Source organism: Rhinolophus sinicus, linkage group LG11 (genome assembly GCF_036562045.2).
Source record: "Rhinolophus sinicus isolate RSC01 linkage group LG11, ASM3656204v1, whole genome shotgun sequence".
NCBI lineage: Eukaryota > Metazoa > Chordata > Mammalia > Chiroptera > Rhinolophidae > Rhinolophus > Rhinolophus sinicus.
The window spans coordinates 1,463,520-1,481,529 of NC_133760.1; the positions used below are offsets into that span (position 1 = coordinate 1,463,520).

An 18,010-nucleotide genomic window follows, 5' to 3' on the forward strand; every position below is an offset into this window, starting at 1 on the left:
GTACTGTGTTCAGATACTGGTTCTCTCAGCCTTTAATAAAGCATTTCCCTCTCTGAGCCTTTTTCTCCTATTCTGTAAACTCAGCTCCTAATATCATCTACCTGTAGGGCAGGGGTCAGCAAACGTTTCCTGCAAAGAAAGGACCAGATAGTAAGTAATTTCAGCTTTGGGGGCCATGCAGTCCCTGTTTCAACTACTCTACCATTATAGCAGGAAAGCAGCCATAGACAATATGCAAACAAACGAGCACAGCTGAGTTCCAATAAAACTTTATTTACAAAAACAAGCAGTAGGCTGTACTTTGCTGGCCCCTGTCACAGAGTTTGGAAGGATGACACTAAGTACTCGCAACAAGGACCTAATCCACATTAAGTGCCAGAACATCTCTAGCTATTAATGTTATTATAAAGAGAACAATGCATACAAACTCCTTCCTCCCACCTGGTTCCCAGACTCACCCAAGATGTTGAGAGTCTCTCTTTAGACTCCATGTAGGCTATGTACATTTATCATAGCTGATGTTCTTAACAAATTCCTAATAAGCATTGGGTGCTGTCCCAGGTGCTGAGAGAATCCCCCCACAATGCCCTCTGCTTTCCCCATCAGAGGGTTTATGGCACCCAATTCTCTCTCTCTCTCTCTCTCTCTCTCTCTCTCTCTCTCTCTCTCTCTCTCCATTTTTGGAAATATATTTAAAGTTTTTAGGGGTAAAGGGATATCAGGTCTGCAACTGACAAACAGTTGAGAAAAAAGGGGTGTGTGTGAGAGAGACAGATACAGAGAGAAGGATAAAGCAAAAGCATTCAGGTTCACTGTTAACCTCTGGGGAATCTGGGTGTAGTATACGGGAATTGTTTGTATTCTTTTGCAACTTTTATATAAGTCTGAAATGATTTCAACACTTGATCGATACGACATGTGTGAATCTTAAAGACCCTATGAGGTCACATAGTGTACAATTCCATTTATATAAAATGTCCAGAATAGGTAAATCCATACAGGCAGAAGGCAATTTGTGGTTTCCAGGGGTTGGGGGGAGGGAGGAATGGGGAATGATTATTAATGGGTACAGGGCTTTATTTTGGGGAGCTGAAGATGTTTTGGAACTAGATGGAAGTGATGGTTGAAAAACACTGTGAACGTACTAAACGCTACTCAGTTGTTCACTTTACCATGATTAATTTTGGGGTGGCTGGATGGCTCAGTGGTTAAAGCGAGGTGCTCATAACACCAAGGTCACCAGTTCAAGTCCCAGTGAGCTGCGCCCCCCCCCCACAACTATATTGAAAAACAATGACTTGACACCCTGGAAAAACACACTGTTCCCCAATTTAAAACAAAAACAAAGATGATTAATACTTTTTTTCTTTTTTCCCCTTCTTCCGCCTCCCCCCTCCCCCACTCCGGTTCAAGCCGTTGTTTCTCAGTCTGGTTGTGTAGGACACAGCTCCCTGCCCCATGCTGTATTATGAGCCTTGCACTCCTCCGCCCAGAGGCAGTCGGTCACCTGTCCTCTGTCAGCTGCTGGCCAGCATGAGAGGGAACAGTGCCTGGTGTAGAGTAAATGCTTCATAAACGTTTGTTGAATGGATGAATAAATGTATTGAATAAATGGAATGGCCATCAGAAGCTAGGAGCTGGAGAAATAGACTGCTGCCTGAGGTGTCAGAGCAGGCACTGGAACTCAGAGCTGTCTGTCTGCAGAACCACCCTTGTCACCTCATATCGCCTTGGTCATTTAATTATTGGTTCATTCCTTTGTTTATTTATCCTTCATCGATCAGCTAAGCACTGAGCCCAGATGTAAGCACTTTACACGTCTTCTGACAGCTCACCTTCCCACTAGCCTTTACGGCAGGTACCAGGACTTCTGCTCGTTTTTAGAGATGAAGAAATGAGAATAAACTGAGTCACCTGTTCAGAGAGTAAAGTCGCTTGCTCCAACCCAGTGTCCAAACTCGTCTGTCTGGAGTCCTTTCCCTGTCACTGCCCCCGGGGCCCAGCCCCCCAGCCTCGGAGCCAGGCATCTCCAGTTTCAGCAGACCTTCCCTCTTTCCATCCCTCCCAGAGAGCAAACAGCTTTGGGACAGCCTCCCTCCCCACCCTGTGCCTCCTGCTGGCCGGTTCTTAGACCCACCCTCTTGGTCCACTACCCTGCCCCCATTCTATACCTGGCAGGCCTCAGAGAAACTCCAAGGAAAAACCTACCCTAATCCCTTTGCCCAGGGAGGAATTCCTCTGGACTTCCACACTGCCTGAACCACCTTCATGATGGCACATTTAGGCCAGCCCATGTTTGCGTCACCTCCCCAGCCAGACTGAGAGCTCCTTGAGACTCAGGCTTGGGGCAAACCCATTTATTTAAGTTGGAGTTTGGCCACCCTCTCATTTGCATTTGTCATTGTCCTCACCAACATCATGACTGTCCTCATAGCTAGGTTTCTGGTCTCACCTCCGGGAGCCAGTCACACCTCCTACAGATTTTCCTGGTCCAGCCTCCCCAAGGTATTCTCTCGGCCTGAAACCCTCTCTCATTCTCGAAATTCAGGTCAAAGCTCACATGCCACCTACCTCAGAGAGGCCCTCTCTGACCACCCCACCTGAAGTGACCACACCTGCCTGTCCCTTGGTCAATCCATCTCTGCACCTTTGTTTCATTTCCTCCATAGCGCTTACCACAACCTGAAAGTCTTATTCATGTATGTGTTCCTGCCTGTTTATCTTCTGACTCCCCACTACACCCACTAGGATGACAAAAACACAGGGGCAGGGGTGTGCTCTGCCCAGCACTTAGAACGTGCTTGACACACAGTAGGTGCTTAAGTATTTGCTACTACGTGACTTTGGGACATCGCATATGCCACTCCCCATGCTTAGAATATCATTCCTTCCTATATCTTCCTTGGCGAACTCATATTTATCCCTTCAGAACACCGTCTAGATATCACTTAACCAGCGAAGGCTTCTTTGACCGCCTCCCATACCCATCACAAAGCTGGCATAAAGGCCTCCTCTGGGGATACACAATGCCCTATGCCACCTCCATTAGTGCACAAGTCACTGTGAATTGTGACTGTAGGTGCCAGCAAGGTATATTTTCCCTTAGGTCTCAGGAACCATTTATTGAGTGAATAAATTAACAACAAGTGAGTAAATATATCTCCCTGAGACCCAGCTCCCATCTTTACACCCTCTCCCAATGATCTGTCATACCTCCCATTTCCCAAGAATTTGACCTCCCTCCCTGTCCTATGAATTCATCAGTAAATCCTCTTGTTGGGTGCATGTATGTGGGGGTGTGAGCAGTGGGAGAGGAAGATGAGGGAAGAGATGGGGCGGGGGTGTCAGATATGACACACAGGGCATCTTAGCTTATGAAGCCCCAGTGGGGAATTCTGTTTGTTTCCCGGGTCCCCTCAACCCAGAGAATAAATTAACTAGCCCAGTTCCCCAGTTTGAGGACAGAGGCAAACTCAGACCCATAGTCCTAAAGCTCACTTACTGAAAGATGCTGTAAGGACGGTATGAGAAGGCAAGGGGGTGGAAAGGGTTGTGTTCTTAGGTGCCCGGTTCCTCCCACTGGTAAGTCTCCAAGACAGGGGTTCACTGCCTCCTCCCGGGACTTACTGAGTCAGGCTGTGCAGGGGTGGGAGTCCCCACTGGTATCTGGGAACCACTTACTACGGTTTGGAGAGAGGGAGGGCCCTCCTTTGCGGCCACAAAAGGAGGAAGGAGCTCCTGGGCCCGGGAACTAGGGCGGGTCCTCCGGTTTCGGTCTCTCGTGCCGCTCCAGACCGCGGAGAAGGGGGGCGGAGCCTGGGAGAGCCTGCGCCGGGCAGGCCCTCCTCCCTCAGACCTAGAGTCCCGGGCCCTGACTCCCACCGAATGCCTCTATGAGGACAGTTTCTCCATCTGCACCTAAAGAAAGGGGCTTGCGATCAGCTAAATATGCATTTGTGGCACAGTCCGGGGGTGCTGTAACCTTGGGCTAGTGGTTTTCCCCACTCTGAGCCTTTATCTGCTCCTCTGTCGCAGGGGTGCCAATCCCCCCAGTCAGCCTCACAGAGGGTAAGGGGTCTGTTCCTTCCTTCCACCCCCAACCCAGGTAGGAGCTCAGAAAATATTTGTGCCATGGATGTGACAGGGACACAGAGTGACAGGAGCTGGAGACAGAGACACACAGATCCCTCTCCCTGCTGCACACCTAAGACCCACCCGCCTGGCACTCAGGTACGCCCAGTGGGCATAGCGCCTTGGCTCCCCACCGCCGCTGCACAGCTCAGGCAGCTCCCTGGCCTGGAACACTCCCCCCTCCCTCATCCTCTAGGCCACTTTGAGCTGCCAAACTTGCCCTTCAGGTTCAGCTCTACCTGCCCCTCCTCCAGGAAGCCTACCCTGCCCCTCTTAGCAGCCTCTTCTGGGCTTCCACAGCACCCTTTGTGTCCTCCATTAGAGCACATACCTAAAGAAAGACCATCATCTCTGTCCTTGTAACATTCATCTATCGTTTCCTCTTTGCCAGGTCCATAATCTCATTTAATCCTCCCAACACTGTGATCACCATTTTACAGTTAGGGCGCTGGGGCACAGAGAGGTTAAGTCATTTGTCCAGGATCGCACAACTAGAAAGGGGCCAGGTCACAAAGTCACAGTGCAGGCTAGCACCAAAGGATGCTGGGTCTAAATCACATGGCCTGGATTCAACCATATCCATCATGTATTAGCTGTGCGATTGCAGACAAATTACTTAACTTGTGTGTGCCTCAGTTTCCTCATGTGTAAACGGGGTTCATAGGACCCATTTCATATATTGTTGTGGGGATTATACATATACACACACAGATATAATGTACTCAGAGAAGGACTTAAGCACACAATAAGCATGACCCAAATTATTAAGTGGCAAAGCCAGAACATGAACCCATGCCCCTGGACTCTTTGCCATCACACCACACCATATTATTGTCTCTTTCTCTCAGTTCTTTCATCCCCTTCAATCTAGGACAAGTATGTGTCTTCTCTGGTTTCCAGCCTCACTCAGCATAAACTGTGAAGTCAACACGTCTTGACTGAAACAATGAAGCAATAATGCACATGAATATTGTGTTCTTAGGTACACAAGCTCAGGCACCAAGTACAAAAAGCTCATTAATTCAACAAATATCTCACTTACTCTGTGCTATACTCTATTCTATATGCTGCAGATAGAGTGGGAGTCTGAACATACCCTTGTGAAGCTTTCATTCTAATGGGGAGACATATAATAAACAAAAGGAACACCTATTACATAGTGTGTTAGAATGTGATAAACGCACTGAAGAAAAATTAAGTACAAAGCAGGGGAAGAAATGAACAAGGGGAGGGTAAGACATGCTGCAATTTTAAATAGGATGGTTTGCCAGGCCTCTCTGAGAAGGTGACATTCGAGCAAAGACCTGAAGGTGGTGAGAAGCAGGCCATGAGGATGTCTAAGGGAACAGTATTCCAGGAAGAGGGAACAGCAAGTGCAAAGGCCCTGAGGCAGGATGGGGTCTGGGAGCTCAAGGAGCAGCACGAAGGCGGGTGTTCAGGAATAGAGTGATAGGGAGAGGAAGAAGAGGAGATTAGAGTAGTGACCCATAAGACCCTACAGACCTCAGCTTTCACACAGAGAAAGGAGAGCCACTGAAGGATTTTGAGCAGAGATGAATTTGACTTGAGCTGACTTTTGGGCTGACTTCAGTTTCTATGAAGTCCATGCACTGAAACTAGACTGAGGGGAAGGGAGCAGGAAGACCAGTTTAGGAGGCAGGTCCATGTGAGAAATGATGGTGGTGAGAACTAGGTGGGAATCACTTATAAGAAAGAATAAAAGTGGGCATGTCCAGCCTCCTGCTTTCGGAGGTCTGAGCTTGGGCGGCTGATGTTCTAATGCATTCACTGCAGGAGTAACCTTGGGCATGGCTCTTAACCCTTATGGTCCTCTGTTTCCTCATCTGTAAAATGGAGACCGCCCTCACCTCACTGGGTTTGGGAAAGAAATGATGTATACATATACCTCGGTTAGCAAGGACCTTGGTACAAGGAAGTTCTTGAAAGCAGACTTTCTGCCTGAGGAACCTGCTCGTTTTTTTGTGATGTACCTGGAGCTGAGTTGAGTCTTAGCCATCAGCATCACCATAGGGGTTTATTGAGGGAAATTTCCAAAGAAAGAGGAAAGAGGAGGGATGGGGGTTGAGGGCACCAATGGAGATGGGAGCTGTGGACAGGTGTGCACGGAGCAGGGGATGACACTGGCCCTGGAGATAGAAAAACAGCCATGGGTTCAAAGCCAACCCTTCCACATTGACCACCCCTCTCTTGAAACATGAACAAGTAGAAATCAAACCTCTGACTTCCAGAGATATTAGGAGAATTGGAAGGGGGTATTTGAGACCGAGAACAGGTAGTGTGACATCTAGGACTGTTGTTATTGTTCTACTGTTGTTGTGATGAGACAATTATGGTTCCTGCTCCCCTGAGGCTGTCCCAGCTGCCCCTCCCCTTCTTCCCCCGCCCTGGGTCTTTCTGCCAGCCCCGCCCAGGGGCCACTCCAGCTGGGCTGTGCCAGGTGAGTGCTCAGGTATGCAGAGGCGGGACAGCCCAGGGAGGGAGAAGGAAGGAGGGGCCCTTGGTCTGGAAGGGAGAACAGAACGGGCCTCTCTGCTGACAGAGCCTGACAGGGCAGGTGAGGAGGGGGCCCGGGAGAAGGTCTGAGTCTGAGGGAGAAGGGGCTGGAAGGTGGGGACTCCTGGGTCTGGGGGAGGAGGAGCATGGGCCTGGACTCCTGGGTACTGACAGGAAAGGCTGCGGGATCTAAACTCTTGAGTCTTGTAGAGGTGGGGGCTGGAGATTGGGCCCCCAGTTCCTAAAGGAAGAATGTAGGGTCATACGGACTGAGGAATTGGATGAGTGGTTCTCTGAGGAGACCGGGGCTCAAAACCCTCAGGTTCTTAGGAGTGAGCAGCTTGGAGCTGAAACTGGGTTCCTGAGAAGAGAAAGCTGGGAGACTGGATCCTGGGTAGAGGAGGAAAGTGGGATACACATAGATTAGGAAAATGAATGCATGGATTCCTGAAGGATTTGGGGGCCAGTGTACTAGGTGTGAAAGAGGAAGGGCTAGGGGCCTAAACTCCTGGGTCTGAAGGAGGAGGGGCTGGGGGCCTGGACTCCTGGGTCTGAGGGAGGAGGGGCCTAGAGTCCCAGGTCTGAGGGAGGAGGGGCTGGGGGCCTGGACTCCTGGGGCTGGCCTGGGAATCTTAGGCCCCGCAGGTCAGGTCAGGCCTCACCTCTTCACTGGCTCCCAAGGTGCCTCCAGGCTGCAGGAGCTCCCCATTCTGAGCACCATGAGCACCACCACAGGGTAAGTGCCCCCTGGCCACCAGGCCCCCAACCCCACCATACCTCTCCACCCTCTCACCCATACCTGCTGGTGGCATTTACAGCAGCCCAGATCTGGACACTCAGAAGGAAGTCAGAGCTGCCCCCTTCCCTGTCCGGGCTGTAGTTAGAGCTCTGCTCCAGAGCAGACAGACCTGGGTTCAAATGCAGACGCTAACACTCAGCAGTGGTATGACCCTGGCCAAAGGACATCTCCTCTTTGAGCCTCAGTCTCTCCTCTGTGAAACAAGGACAATTTTGAGAGCTTGATGGGATAGTGCACATAGAACTTAGCAGAGAACCTGACTAACAGCAGGTGTTCAGCTAATAGGAATTGCTATTGCTATTGTTATTATCTTATTATTAAATAGTGACCCTTTGCTAAAAAGTCAGACATGTTTATAACAAAGGCTCAAGTCTCCTGGAGTGAGCAGGGAGAAGGACAAAGACAGACACATGGGAACAGGTGCACAGGAGATGTGACGTAGTAAGTTCTCCAGGCCAGAGGTAATCAAATTGTGGGGCGATCTGACTGGCAGGAACAGAATGAGAGGTGGAAGTTTGACTGAAAGGGTTTCTTATCCCTCATCTCTGACCTCACCTGAGCTCCGAGCTTTTGTTATTTCTGTGGAAATGGGGACTCAAGAATTCTTGGAGAAGGTGACCTTGAAGAGGGGGTCGAAGGCAGGAGACAGAGAAGGATTTGGCTGGGAAGAGCCTGGCCCATTGCGGGTGGGAAGGGAAGAAGGTAACTCTCTGTCTACTCTGAATGCTAATGCTATTGTAAAAATTCCCACTTATTGAGCAACTACCGCACAGTTATTGAGGCTGCAAAACACTTCAACTGCATTATCTCATTGAACTTGCCCAACAGCTCTACCAGAGGGAAGCTGTAGGGTAATTAACCCCTATCTTACAGAGTAGGAAACTGAAGCAGGAGAGGTGAAGTCTCCCACCTTGGGTCTTATGGCAAGGCAGTAGTTGACAGGGGATTCAAACCTAGGTCCCTGTGACAGTAGGGACCACACTCACCAACACCACCCAATACCACCACCTCACCTGTCTTAGTAATGTCCAGCTATGCCCTGCCCTCCCCTGCTTAGAACCCTCCGTGGTTCCCCGGTGTCCTCAAAATGAAGTCGCTGCTCTGCTTGGCATTTGAAACCCCCATGATCTCCCAATTCCCATAGCCCCTCTCACCCCTGTTTTCCTTCACCAGCCCAGAAGCTGCCCCCAAACCAAGTGCCAAGTCCATCTATGGTGAGTTTTCAGGCAAGGAAACCCCAGGCAGAGAGAAACAGGATCTGAGGAGTGAGAACTGAGAACCTGGACTCCTGGGTGTGAGGGAGGGAGGGGCCGGGGGCCTGGACTCCTGGGTGTGAGGGAGGGAGGGGCCGGGGGCCTGGACTCCTGGGTCTGAGGGAGGAGGGGCTGGAGGCAGGGGCGCCTGGGTCCATCCTCCTTTTTTCCCCACACACCCCACAGAGCAGAGGAAGCGTTATTCAACTGTGGTTATGGCAGACGTTTCCCAGTATCCAGTCAATGTGAGTCTGGGGTCTGCATTGCCACTGGGAGTCTTGTAGGATGAAAGGAGACTGGGGTGTTGAAAGCAGTTGGGCCTCCAAGTAGAAAGAACTTGGGAAACTCAGTTTGCTCACCTGCGCAGCGAACTTCACCTTGCCTCCAACATGGGCACCAATGGAGGAACTCAATTCCACTCGAATCTGCCAACTTTTGCTCTGGACCAGCTCTTGAGCTGGACGATCTGGCCACAGGGACAAATCAGATGCAATCCTGGATGAGTAGGGGGCAGACAAGGTCCACAGGTACAGCAAAGGGTGCCAGTAGCTCTAATGGAGGTAGAGGTGCTTAAAAGGGACTAGATATAATCTAGACCATTCCCTGCTTTCAAGGAGCCTCCAGTCTAGATGGGAAGGCAGACCCAGGTGTTAGTCACACTGATGGAAGAGAAATAATTGGGTAGAGGCATCCATAGGTGGAGCAGGTGATCAGGGAAGGCTTCCCAGAGGAGGTGTGGGTAGTCACAAGCCTGAAGGCTGATTCCAGGGGATGCTAAGCCTACCTGGCATCATCCCGGGACTCACTGCTTTCTCGGTGGCCCATGCTAGCACCTGGTGACCTTCTGCCTGGGTGAGGAGGATGGAGTGCACACCGTAGAGGACGCCTCACGGAAGCTGGCGGTCATGGACAGCCAGGGCCGGGTCTGGGCCCAGGAGATGCTGCTGCGCGTGTCTCCCGACCATGTCACGCTACTTGACCCCGTCTCTAAGGTGCCAGGGAGCACGTGGGCGGAAGGTGCAGATGGACTGAGCAGAGGAGGCATGGAATAGAGACATCGGGGATCTTAGTGTGAATCTTGGCTCCAGTGTGTCCTTCCTCAGGGAACTTCTGGACCCCTGCCCCATTTTTGAGCCCTATTAGTCTCATCTATTAAACAGGGGTGCTATCGCGGGTTTGCCCTGCTCAGTGCCTGCACCTGCTGTCCCTATGCAGTACTGTTTTTGGTTCCGGACCTCAGTTTACCCGCAGTCCCGTCCCGCAGGAGGAGCTGGAGTCGTATGCACTGGGCGCCATCGTGCGCTGCGACGCGGTGATGCCACCAGGCCGAAGCCGTTCGTTGCTGCTGCTGGTGTGCCAGGAGCCCGAGCGCTCGCAGCCCGACGTGCACTTCTTCCAGGGCCTGCGTCTCGGGGTGAGCGGGCCTTACTCTGGGGGCTGCGACGGAGGATAGGGATGGTACCTGGAGGCCCGGGGGGGGGGGGGGGGGGAGGGGGGTGGCGTCTAACATCGGGGCGTGGCCTGGGGCAAACGCGGGATCTGGGCCAGCGGAAGGGGCGTGATCTGGAAAGACGTTCTGGAAGGAAGGGGACTTTGAGGGCAGGATGGATACAGGGTCGAGGTAGAGCGTGAGGGCGTAAAGGAGATGGAAGCTAAGGGCTTGGACAGAATATGTGAGCGGGGTCCCGGGGAGCAGCCAGATCTGGAATGAGGGTGAGTGTGGTCTGGGGTCCAGGAGCCACCTAGACGGGGCCTCCGTGGGTGGGGGTGTAGCCTAGATCAGTGACAGATTTATGGCGAAGGTATGAGTCTAGGGCGTGGACTTGCGTGTGTCCACAGGCGTGAGTGATGACTAGAAGTGGTCTGGGGCCGAGCCAAGGAATCCATCCGGAGCTCGGCCAGGTCGGGCAGTGGGTGGGGTGGGGGCATGGCCTGACGGCGTGATTGACAGGCGGAGCTGATCCGAGAGGACATCCAGGGGGCTTTACACAACTATCGTTCCGGCCGTGGGGATCGCAGGGCGGCAGCGCTCAGGTAAGGGGACTGGACTGGAAGCGGAGAAGGGACGACGGGTGGGGTCTCTTTGGTCCTCAGTTTCCCCATCCGAGAAATGGGCTGATACCACTAGCCTAGACCAGAAAGAATTTTGAATGGAGTCCAACAAAGCCTGCTTCAATTCTTGCGTGTACCTCGCAGAGAAGTGTGGGAGGACCCTACTTTTCCTGGTTCTGCTCCTCGTGTTCTCCTCCCTTAGCCTCGTTTCCCTCCAGAGAAGTGCTCCCTCCCCCTCCATATCTTGGATTTCTCCCTACCACTCTGAGCCTAGATTCGACCTTTTTGGACCAGTGTCTCCGTCTTAAGCCCCGAATTTTTCCCCTCTCTGGGCCCCTGGGGAGACCCAGCCTCAGTTTGTCCTTCTCCATTCACAGGGCCACGCAAGAGGAGCTGCAGCGTAGCCCTTCGCCCGCCTACGAGACCCCGCCCCTGCAGCGCCGCCCGTCGGTCCGCGCAGCGATCAGCACGGTAGAGCCTGCCGCTGGCTGCGGACGACCCCAGACGGAGCCCATCCCCGAGGCGGAAGCGGCGCGGAGACCCTGCTTGGCGGAGACCTCCGGTAACGTTGACCTGACCTCCCTGGACCTGGGCCCGCGCGGCGGGGACCTGGCCAGTCTGCAGGCTGAGCGGGACGTGGTGAGTGAGGCGCGGCCAGATGCCCAGGGTCGGAGCTACACTGGGGGCGGGACCGGCTGTGGGGTCCTCCATGGGGGGGGGGCTTGGTCCTGGGCTGGGGTTGGTGTCTAAGCGCTCTTAGCTGGAGGGCTTCCACCCGGGTGATGAGGGTCCGGGTCTCGGGGGTCTTACGCGTCCTCTTGCTCTGTCCCCCAGGACATCCTGAACCACGTGTTTGACGACGTGGAGAGCTTCGTATCGAAGCTGCAGAAGTCTGCGGAGGCGGCCCGAGTGCTGGAGCACCGAGAGCGCGGCCGCAGGACCCGGCACCGGGCGGCCGGGGGTGAGGGGCGCCCCTCGAATGGAATCCCAAACACTCCCTCCCCTGGTCACACCCAAATGCCTCTCTCTCCCTAGGATCTCTCCTCATACCCCCTGCTAGTTTGACTCCCCATCCTGATCTCACTGGGTCTCTGCGCCTCTCTCCCTGACGCTCTCTCGGTGTTCCCCCATCGCCTTGCTTGCTCCCTTACCCACAGAAGGCCTCCTGACGCTGCGGGCCAAACCGCCCAGCGAGGCCGAGTACACCGACGTGCTTCAGAAAATCAAATACACCTTCAGCCTATTGGTGAGGACGCGTCCGACCCAGGGCATCAGGGGTGAACCTGACGCCTCCATGCATTTATGCCAAGCCCTTTCTACTCTGCAGGCTCGGCTCCGCGGCAACATCGCCAACCCCTCCTCCCCAGAGCTGCTCCACTTCCTGTTCGGACCTCTGCACATAGTGAGACGACACCCCCGCCCCACCCTCAGGTCTCCTTGCAGAAGGAAGAATTGGGGTTCCACTTCTAGAGGGTCTGATGGCGTGCCCACTTCTTTCTCCTGGTAGATTGTGGACATGTCGGGCGGCCCCCAGTTCGCTGGCGGCGTGCGGCGGCCGTACCTAACGTCCGAGGCCGTAGCACTGCTGCGGGACAATGTCACCCCAAGTGAAAATGCGCTCTGGACCTCGCTGGGGGACTCGTGGACCCGCCCAGGGTGAGGGTAGTGGTGACTGAGGGGTGGGGCTGGGAAGCAGGGACCTGGCTATTGGAGAGCGGAAGGGAGGTCGGGGGCGTGGCGATTGGAAAGAAGGTGGGGCTGGGAAGGAGTCGAGGCGGGGCTTACATGGGGGTGTGTCGAATGAAGAATGTACCTAGGACAAATGACAGCATCCGATTGGGGGAAAGGCCAGAAATTAGCGTGAAGGAGAGATTTAAATTTAAGATTGAATCACGACCGCACAGGATCAAAAGGCGGGGTTTAGAGGAATAGAGTGGGCTCCAAGTGCGGAGCAGAGCGGTACTGAAGGGGCGGGGTTTACGAAAAGTTTGACCCGGGACGGAGTGTGTGTTCTTGGAGGCACAAAGCCTCAAGGGGGTAGGGGCAGAACCAGGAAAGGATGTGCGTAGCTAGAAACCCGGTTTGGAATCAGAGATGAGATACGTACAGAGGCTGGTGCGGGGAGCATTAAATTGCAATCCGTGTATTTAGAAATGTAATTGATGTCGTGGATGGAGCAGGGCTTGGCAAAAAGTGGCGAGGATAGAATAGCTGGGATAGCTATAGCTGTGAGGCTTAGGGAAAGGGGGAAAGTGAAGCTAATGACAGGGCTAAGTCGGGGACGAACCAGGATCCCTAAGCCCTGGGCCCTGTCCTTGGTCGCAGGGTGGAGCTGCCCCTGGAGGAGGGACTCCCATACATTCCCGAGTTCTACAGTGGCTGGGAGCCCCCAGCTACTGACCCGCAGGGCCGCCCCTGGGAGGACCCAGTAGAGAAACAGCTACAGCACGAACGGCGGCGCCGGCAGGTGAGGCTAAAGCTTCAAGGGAACAGCAAGCTCCCCCAGGTGACACAGCGGGGACCGGGAAATCTGGAAGCAGGCCGGCCCCGCCCTGACCTGCTGCCCTTTTATCTCCCGCAGCAAAGCGCCCCCCAGATTGCTGTCAATGGGTGAGTGTCGGCCCCAGGGCGGGGCAGGTGGGGGCCAGAGGGGTAAGTCCTGGGGCCTCCAACGCTAACTTTGCCCCCTTTTTTCTGTCTTTTTCCTTCCATCTACCCGGCTCGGCTCTTCGCAGGTGGGTGAGGTGGTGACGATGCGGGGGGCGGGGCTGGGAGAGGGGGGAGGAGTAGGGAGGAAGGGGGCGGGGCTCTGATTTCTGGGTCCAAGGGAGGAGGGAAATGGAGGTCCAGATTCCAGGGTCTGAGGGAAGAAGGGACAGGGAGTGGGTAAAGTCTGAGAGGTTGGACCCCTAGGTCCCCAAAGGGCTGGAAGAAGGCAATTTGATTTCCCAGGGTTTGGGAAGCTCTCCGCATGGGTCCCTATCAGAACAGAGCACTGGGTGTTGGGGGGAAGAGGCTGGGGAACTGGACATTTGGGTTCAGAAGAGCTCAAATCTGATGCTTGAAACCTTGGACAACCAAAGAAGTGGGCTTGGGACTTTCAAGAGCCATGGGGCAAGTTTCCAAGAAAGTTAGGAAGTGGTAATATCTCTGGGCCCCTGAGAGAAGTGAAGGCTGGGAGCCTGGACCCTCGCTTTCCCAAGGCTCTAAACTTTAATTGTCAGTCCCTGCTGCGTGTCAAATTGGAAGCCTTTACAGGTTAAAAGGGCAAGGAAATTAAAGCTTGAGACCTGGACTCCTGGGTCTCTGGGGGGGGAAAAACTGAGGGGTCCAAGTTCACTGTAACAAGCAATGGGGGTGCAGGGGGGAAGAAGGGGATAGAGGGTCTAGGACTCTAGGGTCCCTAGGCAAGTCTGGGGCAGATAGGAGGGAAGCCATGTGGGATGAGAAGAAACCAAGCAGCAAGGCTGGAGGAGCAAAAGGGGGGTCTGGGTGAGGGCCCAGCAGAGGGTCTCAGCAGGGACAGCATGCTGGGAGTGCCGGCCCCACACAGGGGGTGCCGCAGCCCTGAAGACCCCCCCTCTCCCTTGCACAGGTAGGCCTGATCTGGGCTGAGACCCCTCTTACTGGGGGGGTCAGAGCCCAAATCCTGCTCCCCTCCCCCCAGATGCCTGGTCTTGCGGAACCCCCTCCCTACCCTACCTCTGTGCTTCTGAATCTTGGGCTTGACCCCAGCTTTTAAGTTCTTTGGAGAGAAAATGGGAATCATAATAATCCCTTCCTGGAAGAATGAGAAGTCCATGAGGTTGTACAGGCTAGCAGTTAAGAAGTCAAGGCCATGGCAGAGCTCAGGTTCATGTGCAGTTGCATGCACAGGAGAGCAGTATTGCTCAAGACATGGGCTCGGGGGCTAGCCTGCCTGGGTTCCAGGTCAGCTCTGCCTCTTTCTTGCTCTGAGACCTTCACATCACCGGGTTACTTTACATCACTCTTCCTCCACTTCCTCACCTGTAAGATGAAGATAATAGTAGGGTCTTTGGGAAGTGGAAGAGAATGAGGAGGGGGGGCCGGTCCAAATACATAGTTCTCTCAGGGGTTGTCTTGAGAATCAAAGCAGCTAATATATGTAACAGACTTTGAATAGTGCCTGGCACGTGCTAATAAGTGCTAACTATTGTTTTTATTATGACCATGGGTTATTATGCATGAGCCCAGTACATAGTAAATGCTCAATAAATAGTAGCTGGAGACAGCTGTGTGATCTGGGGCAAGTGATTTTATCTCTGAGCCTGAATGTTCTCATCTATAAAATGGAGGTGATGCTGTACCCATATCATGTGCTTACAGCACGGTACCAGGCACATAAGAAGCAAAATAAATTCAAGCTGTTATTCCAATTTTAAATTTCTGTTAACAGTACTAATTTGGCCCCCTGCTTTGGCCCCTGCTTGGCTCTAACCCCAGCTCACACCAACACCCTACAGCTCAGAGCAGTGAGGTTGCCTGCCTCCTATCCCCAACCCTTCCTTCTCCTCAGTCACCAAGATCCAGAGTCAGAAGCTGAGCCCCAGCCTGAGCCGGAGCCAGCAGGGAAGTGGGTCCTCTGTAATTATGACTTCCAGGCCCGCAACAGCAGCGAGCTATCGGTCAAGCACCGGGACGTGTTGGAGGTTAGAGGGGTGAGGTGGCTGAGGGGCTGGAGTGGACCCAGCCCTAGCTGCAGACACAGGCTCTGAACCCTCCCTCAAACCTCCCCCAGGTCCTGGATGACAAGCGCAAGTGGTGGAAAGTTCGAGACCAGTGGGAACAGGAGGGATACGTACCCTATAATATCCTGACACCCCACCCAGGGCCCCGGGTAGGGCGCAGCCAAAGCCCTGCCGGAATTCTGGTAAGCCAGGGCAGACTCCTGGGTCTTGAGGGAAGAAGTGCTGGTAGCCAGGTCCTGGGTCCTGAGAACAAGGGGCGTGGAGATCAGGTGTCAACGTCTAGGGTACTGGCAGGGGAGTTGGTTGCGGGTTCAGAAACTTATGTCCACAAGAGGAGGGGCTCGGACTCGGAGACCTCTCTGATCCAGGTGCTCTCCTCTTGGTCCTCTCTAGCATAGCACTCCACCTCCCCCAACAGCCCCGGACCTGGCCGCCGCTCCTGCCCCGGCTCCGCCCCACTGGGACAGCTGTGACAGCCTCAACAACTTAGACCCCAGCGAGAAGGGTGAGTGGTGGGGGCACCCCCCCCATCCGGGGGATCGATGCCTGCCCTCGCCTTCCAGGCAGGGAAACCGAGGCTCAGAAAGAGTAGATGCACTCCGGCCTATTATGAGGACCCTTCGCCCTGAGTCCGTCCCCCCTTCCTGTTTCCCGTCCGCAGAGAAATTCTGCCAGATGCTCAGTGTCAACGAGGAGCTGCAGGCGCGCCTGGCCCAGGGTCGTTCTGGCCCGAGCCGCACAGTTCCGGGGCCCCGCGTCCCGGAGCCGCAGCTCAGCCCGCGTTCGGACGCCTCAGAGGTCCGCACCTGGCTGCAGGCCAAGGGCTTTAGCTCCGGGTGAGTGGCGGGTGCCGGTTGCGGATCCTGAGTTGTGGGCACTAGAGGCGGAGTGTTCTGATTGGCCCAAAGGGGGGGGCGTGGTTAGGCCGCAGTGAACCGATATTGGCCCAAAGCGAGGGTCTGTGTGTGGTGCAACAATTCATGACTAGCTGTGATTGGCATGTTTTCCCAGGCTCCGATTGGAGTCTCCAGGAAAGTCCTGCCTCCCTTCAAAAGTAGGATTCAGGAGCTTTCAGCAGTGCCCCGACCTTGCTTGAGCTAGAATGCTGATGATTGGACAAACGGCTGGGTGCGCATGAAGTGATTGGTGGGGCTTGGGGAGCTGATTGGCCGTCAGGCCTGACCATGCCTCCGCTGCCATCGCTCAGGACTGTGGACGCGCTGGGAGTGCTGACTGGAGCGCAGATTTTCTCGCTACAGAAGGAGGAGTTTCGGGCGGTAAGCCCTCAGGAGGGGGCGCGCGTGTACAGCCAGGTCACGGTGCAGCGGGCGCTGCTGGAGGTGAGCTGGGAACCCGGGCCCGGGCCAAGGAGGGAGCCCAGGCTCAGCTGCCACGGTCTTGATTTTCACTCCGCCCACCAGGACAAAGTGTCAGAGCTGCAAGTGGTGATGGAGAGGCAAAAGAAGAAGGTAGAAGGCGAGATAGAAACGAAAGTCATTTGACTTTCCCTGGCTCTCCGCTAAAAGTTGGCAGGCAGCGGGTTTCCCTGCGCCCATGGGAGAACTGACTCTGCAGATCCCCAATCAGTGGAAGTAGACCCCTCAAAGGATCACCGACCTGTTCCAGCCCTGGTCTTCCCGTCCCGGTGGATAAACTGGCCTGTCCTCGCTGGAGTCTCCTGAATGAGCGCTGAACTTGCAGACTGGCCAGGAGCGGGAGGGGAACAGGGTGAAGCGACAATTTAGGGACCCAGCTTGCGACGCACCCCAAGAGAGGTCGCACGTGGGAGCCCTGTGCATTGTGATATGTGACCCAGTCTATAAACAGCTTCCTCTTAGCAGGCGGTGTCAACTGCTGTCCTTTCTCTACTAGGGGGCTCAGGGAGCTGATTGCCCCAGCTATAGCCTCAAGGGATGAAAGGAATCTAGGAACCCTCCCCACCTTCTTTAGTTTCTTTCTCTGAATCCTCTTCTCCCTCCCTGGGGTCCCAACCCAGGCTTCTTCTTGACCTCCCGGCCTCCAGTATGTCCTCCAGTTCATTCCAGAGGGATCTTCTGAACACCCGATATCCCAGCCCTTCCCTTGCTCAAAATCCTTCTCTGGTTCCTCAATGCCTTTCTAGTCCTGTAGTCTGGCATTTGAGGTACTGAGTGGTTCGGTCCCTACCCCCCTTTCCAACCTCATCTCTTAACTCCTCATTCTTCCATGCATTCTAGTCCTGCCCTCCCCAGACACTCCCCAAACCCCTTCAACCACTGGGGTTTTGCATTTGCTGGTTTCTGCTAGCTGGAACAGTGATTCTCTGCCTGGTGAACTCCTATTTGGCCTTCGGAACCCAGCCCAAATACCCACTTAGTCTCCTAGAATCACCCACTTTGTCCCCCACCTCCTGCCAGGAGTCCAGGAACGGAAAAGTGGTTGCCTCCTGAACGTGCCACAGGCTTCCTGGCCACTCTTCATCCTGTGAGATGACAGCCTAACATGAAACTTCCTACCACAAGAACAACTAGCTCCTTTTCCCTCTGCCAGTCAGCTACTTTTTCCCATTATCT

At 54.2% G+C, this 18,010-nt stretch overlaps 1 protein-coding gene across 1 annotated transcript; it reads left to right on the forward strand.

Annotated features, from left to right (window-relative positions):
* The first annotated feature begins 6,599 nt into the window (after positions 1-6,599).
* Positions 6,600-17,295, forward strand: EPS8L1 (EPS8 signaling adaptor L1). The gene is made up of 20 exons (XM_019710954.2): positions 6,600-6,706; positions 7,327-7,381; positions 8,618-8,658; positions 8,884-8,942; positions 9,528-9,689; positions 9,962-10,111; positions 10,649-10,731; positions 11,127-11,388; positions 11,584-11,710; positions 11,907-11,995; positions 12,077-12,151; positions 12,257-12,405; positions 13,075-13,216; positions 13,331-13,359; positions 15,287-15,419; positions 15,509-15,640; positions 15,852-15,963; positions 16,120-16,294; positions 16,666-16,798; positions 16,880-17,295. The coding sequence occupies exons 1-20, from the start codon at positions 6,604-6,606 to the stop codon at positions 16,958-16,960; spliced, it is 2,292 nt and encodes a 763-aa protein (XP_019566513.2). The 5' UTR covers positions 6,600-6,603; the 3' UTR covers positions 16,961-17,295.
* The last annotated feature ends 715 nt before the right edge of the window (positions 17,296-18,010 follow it).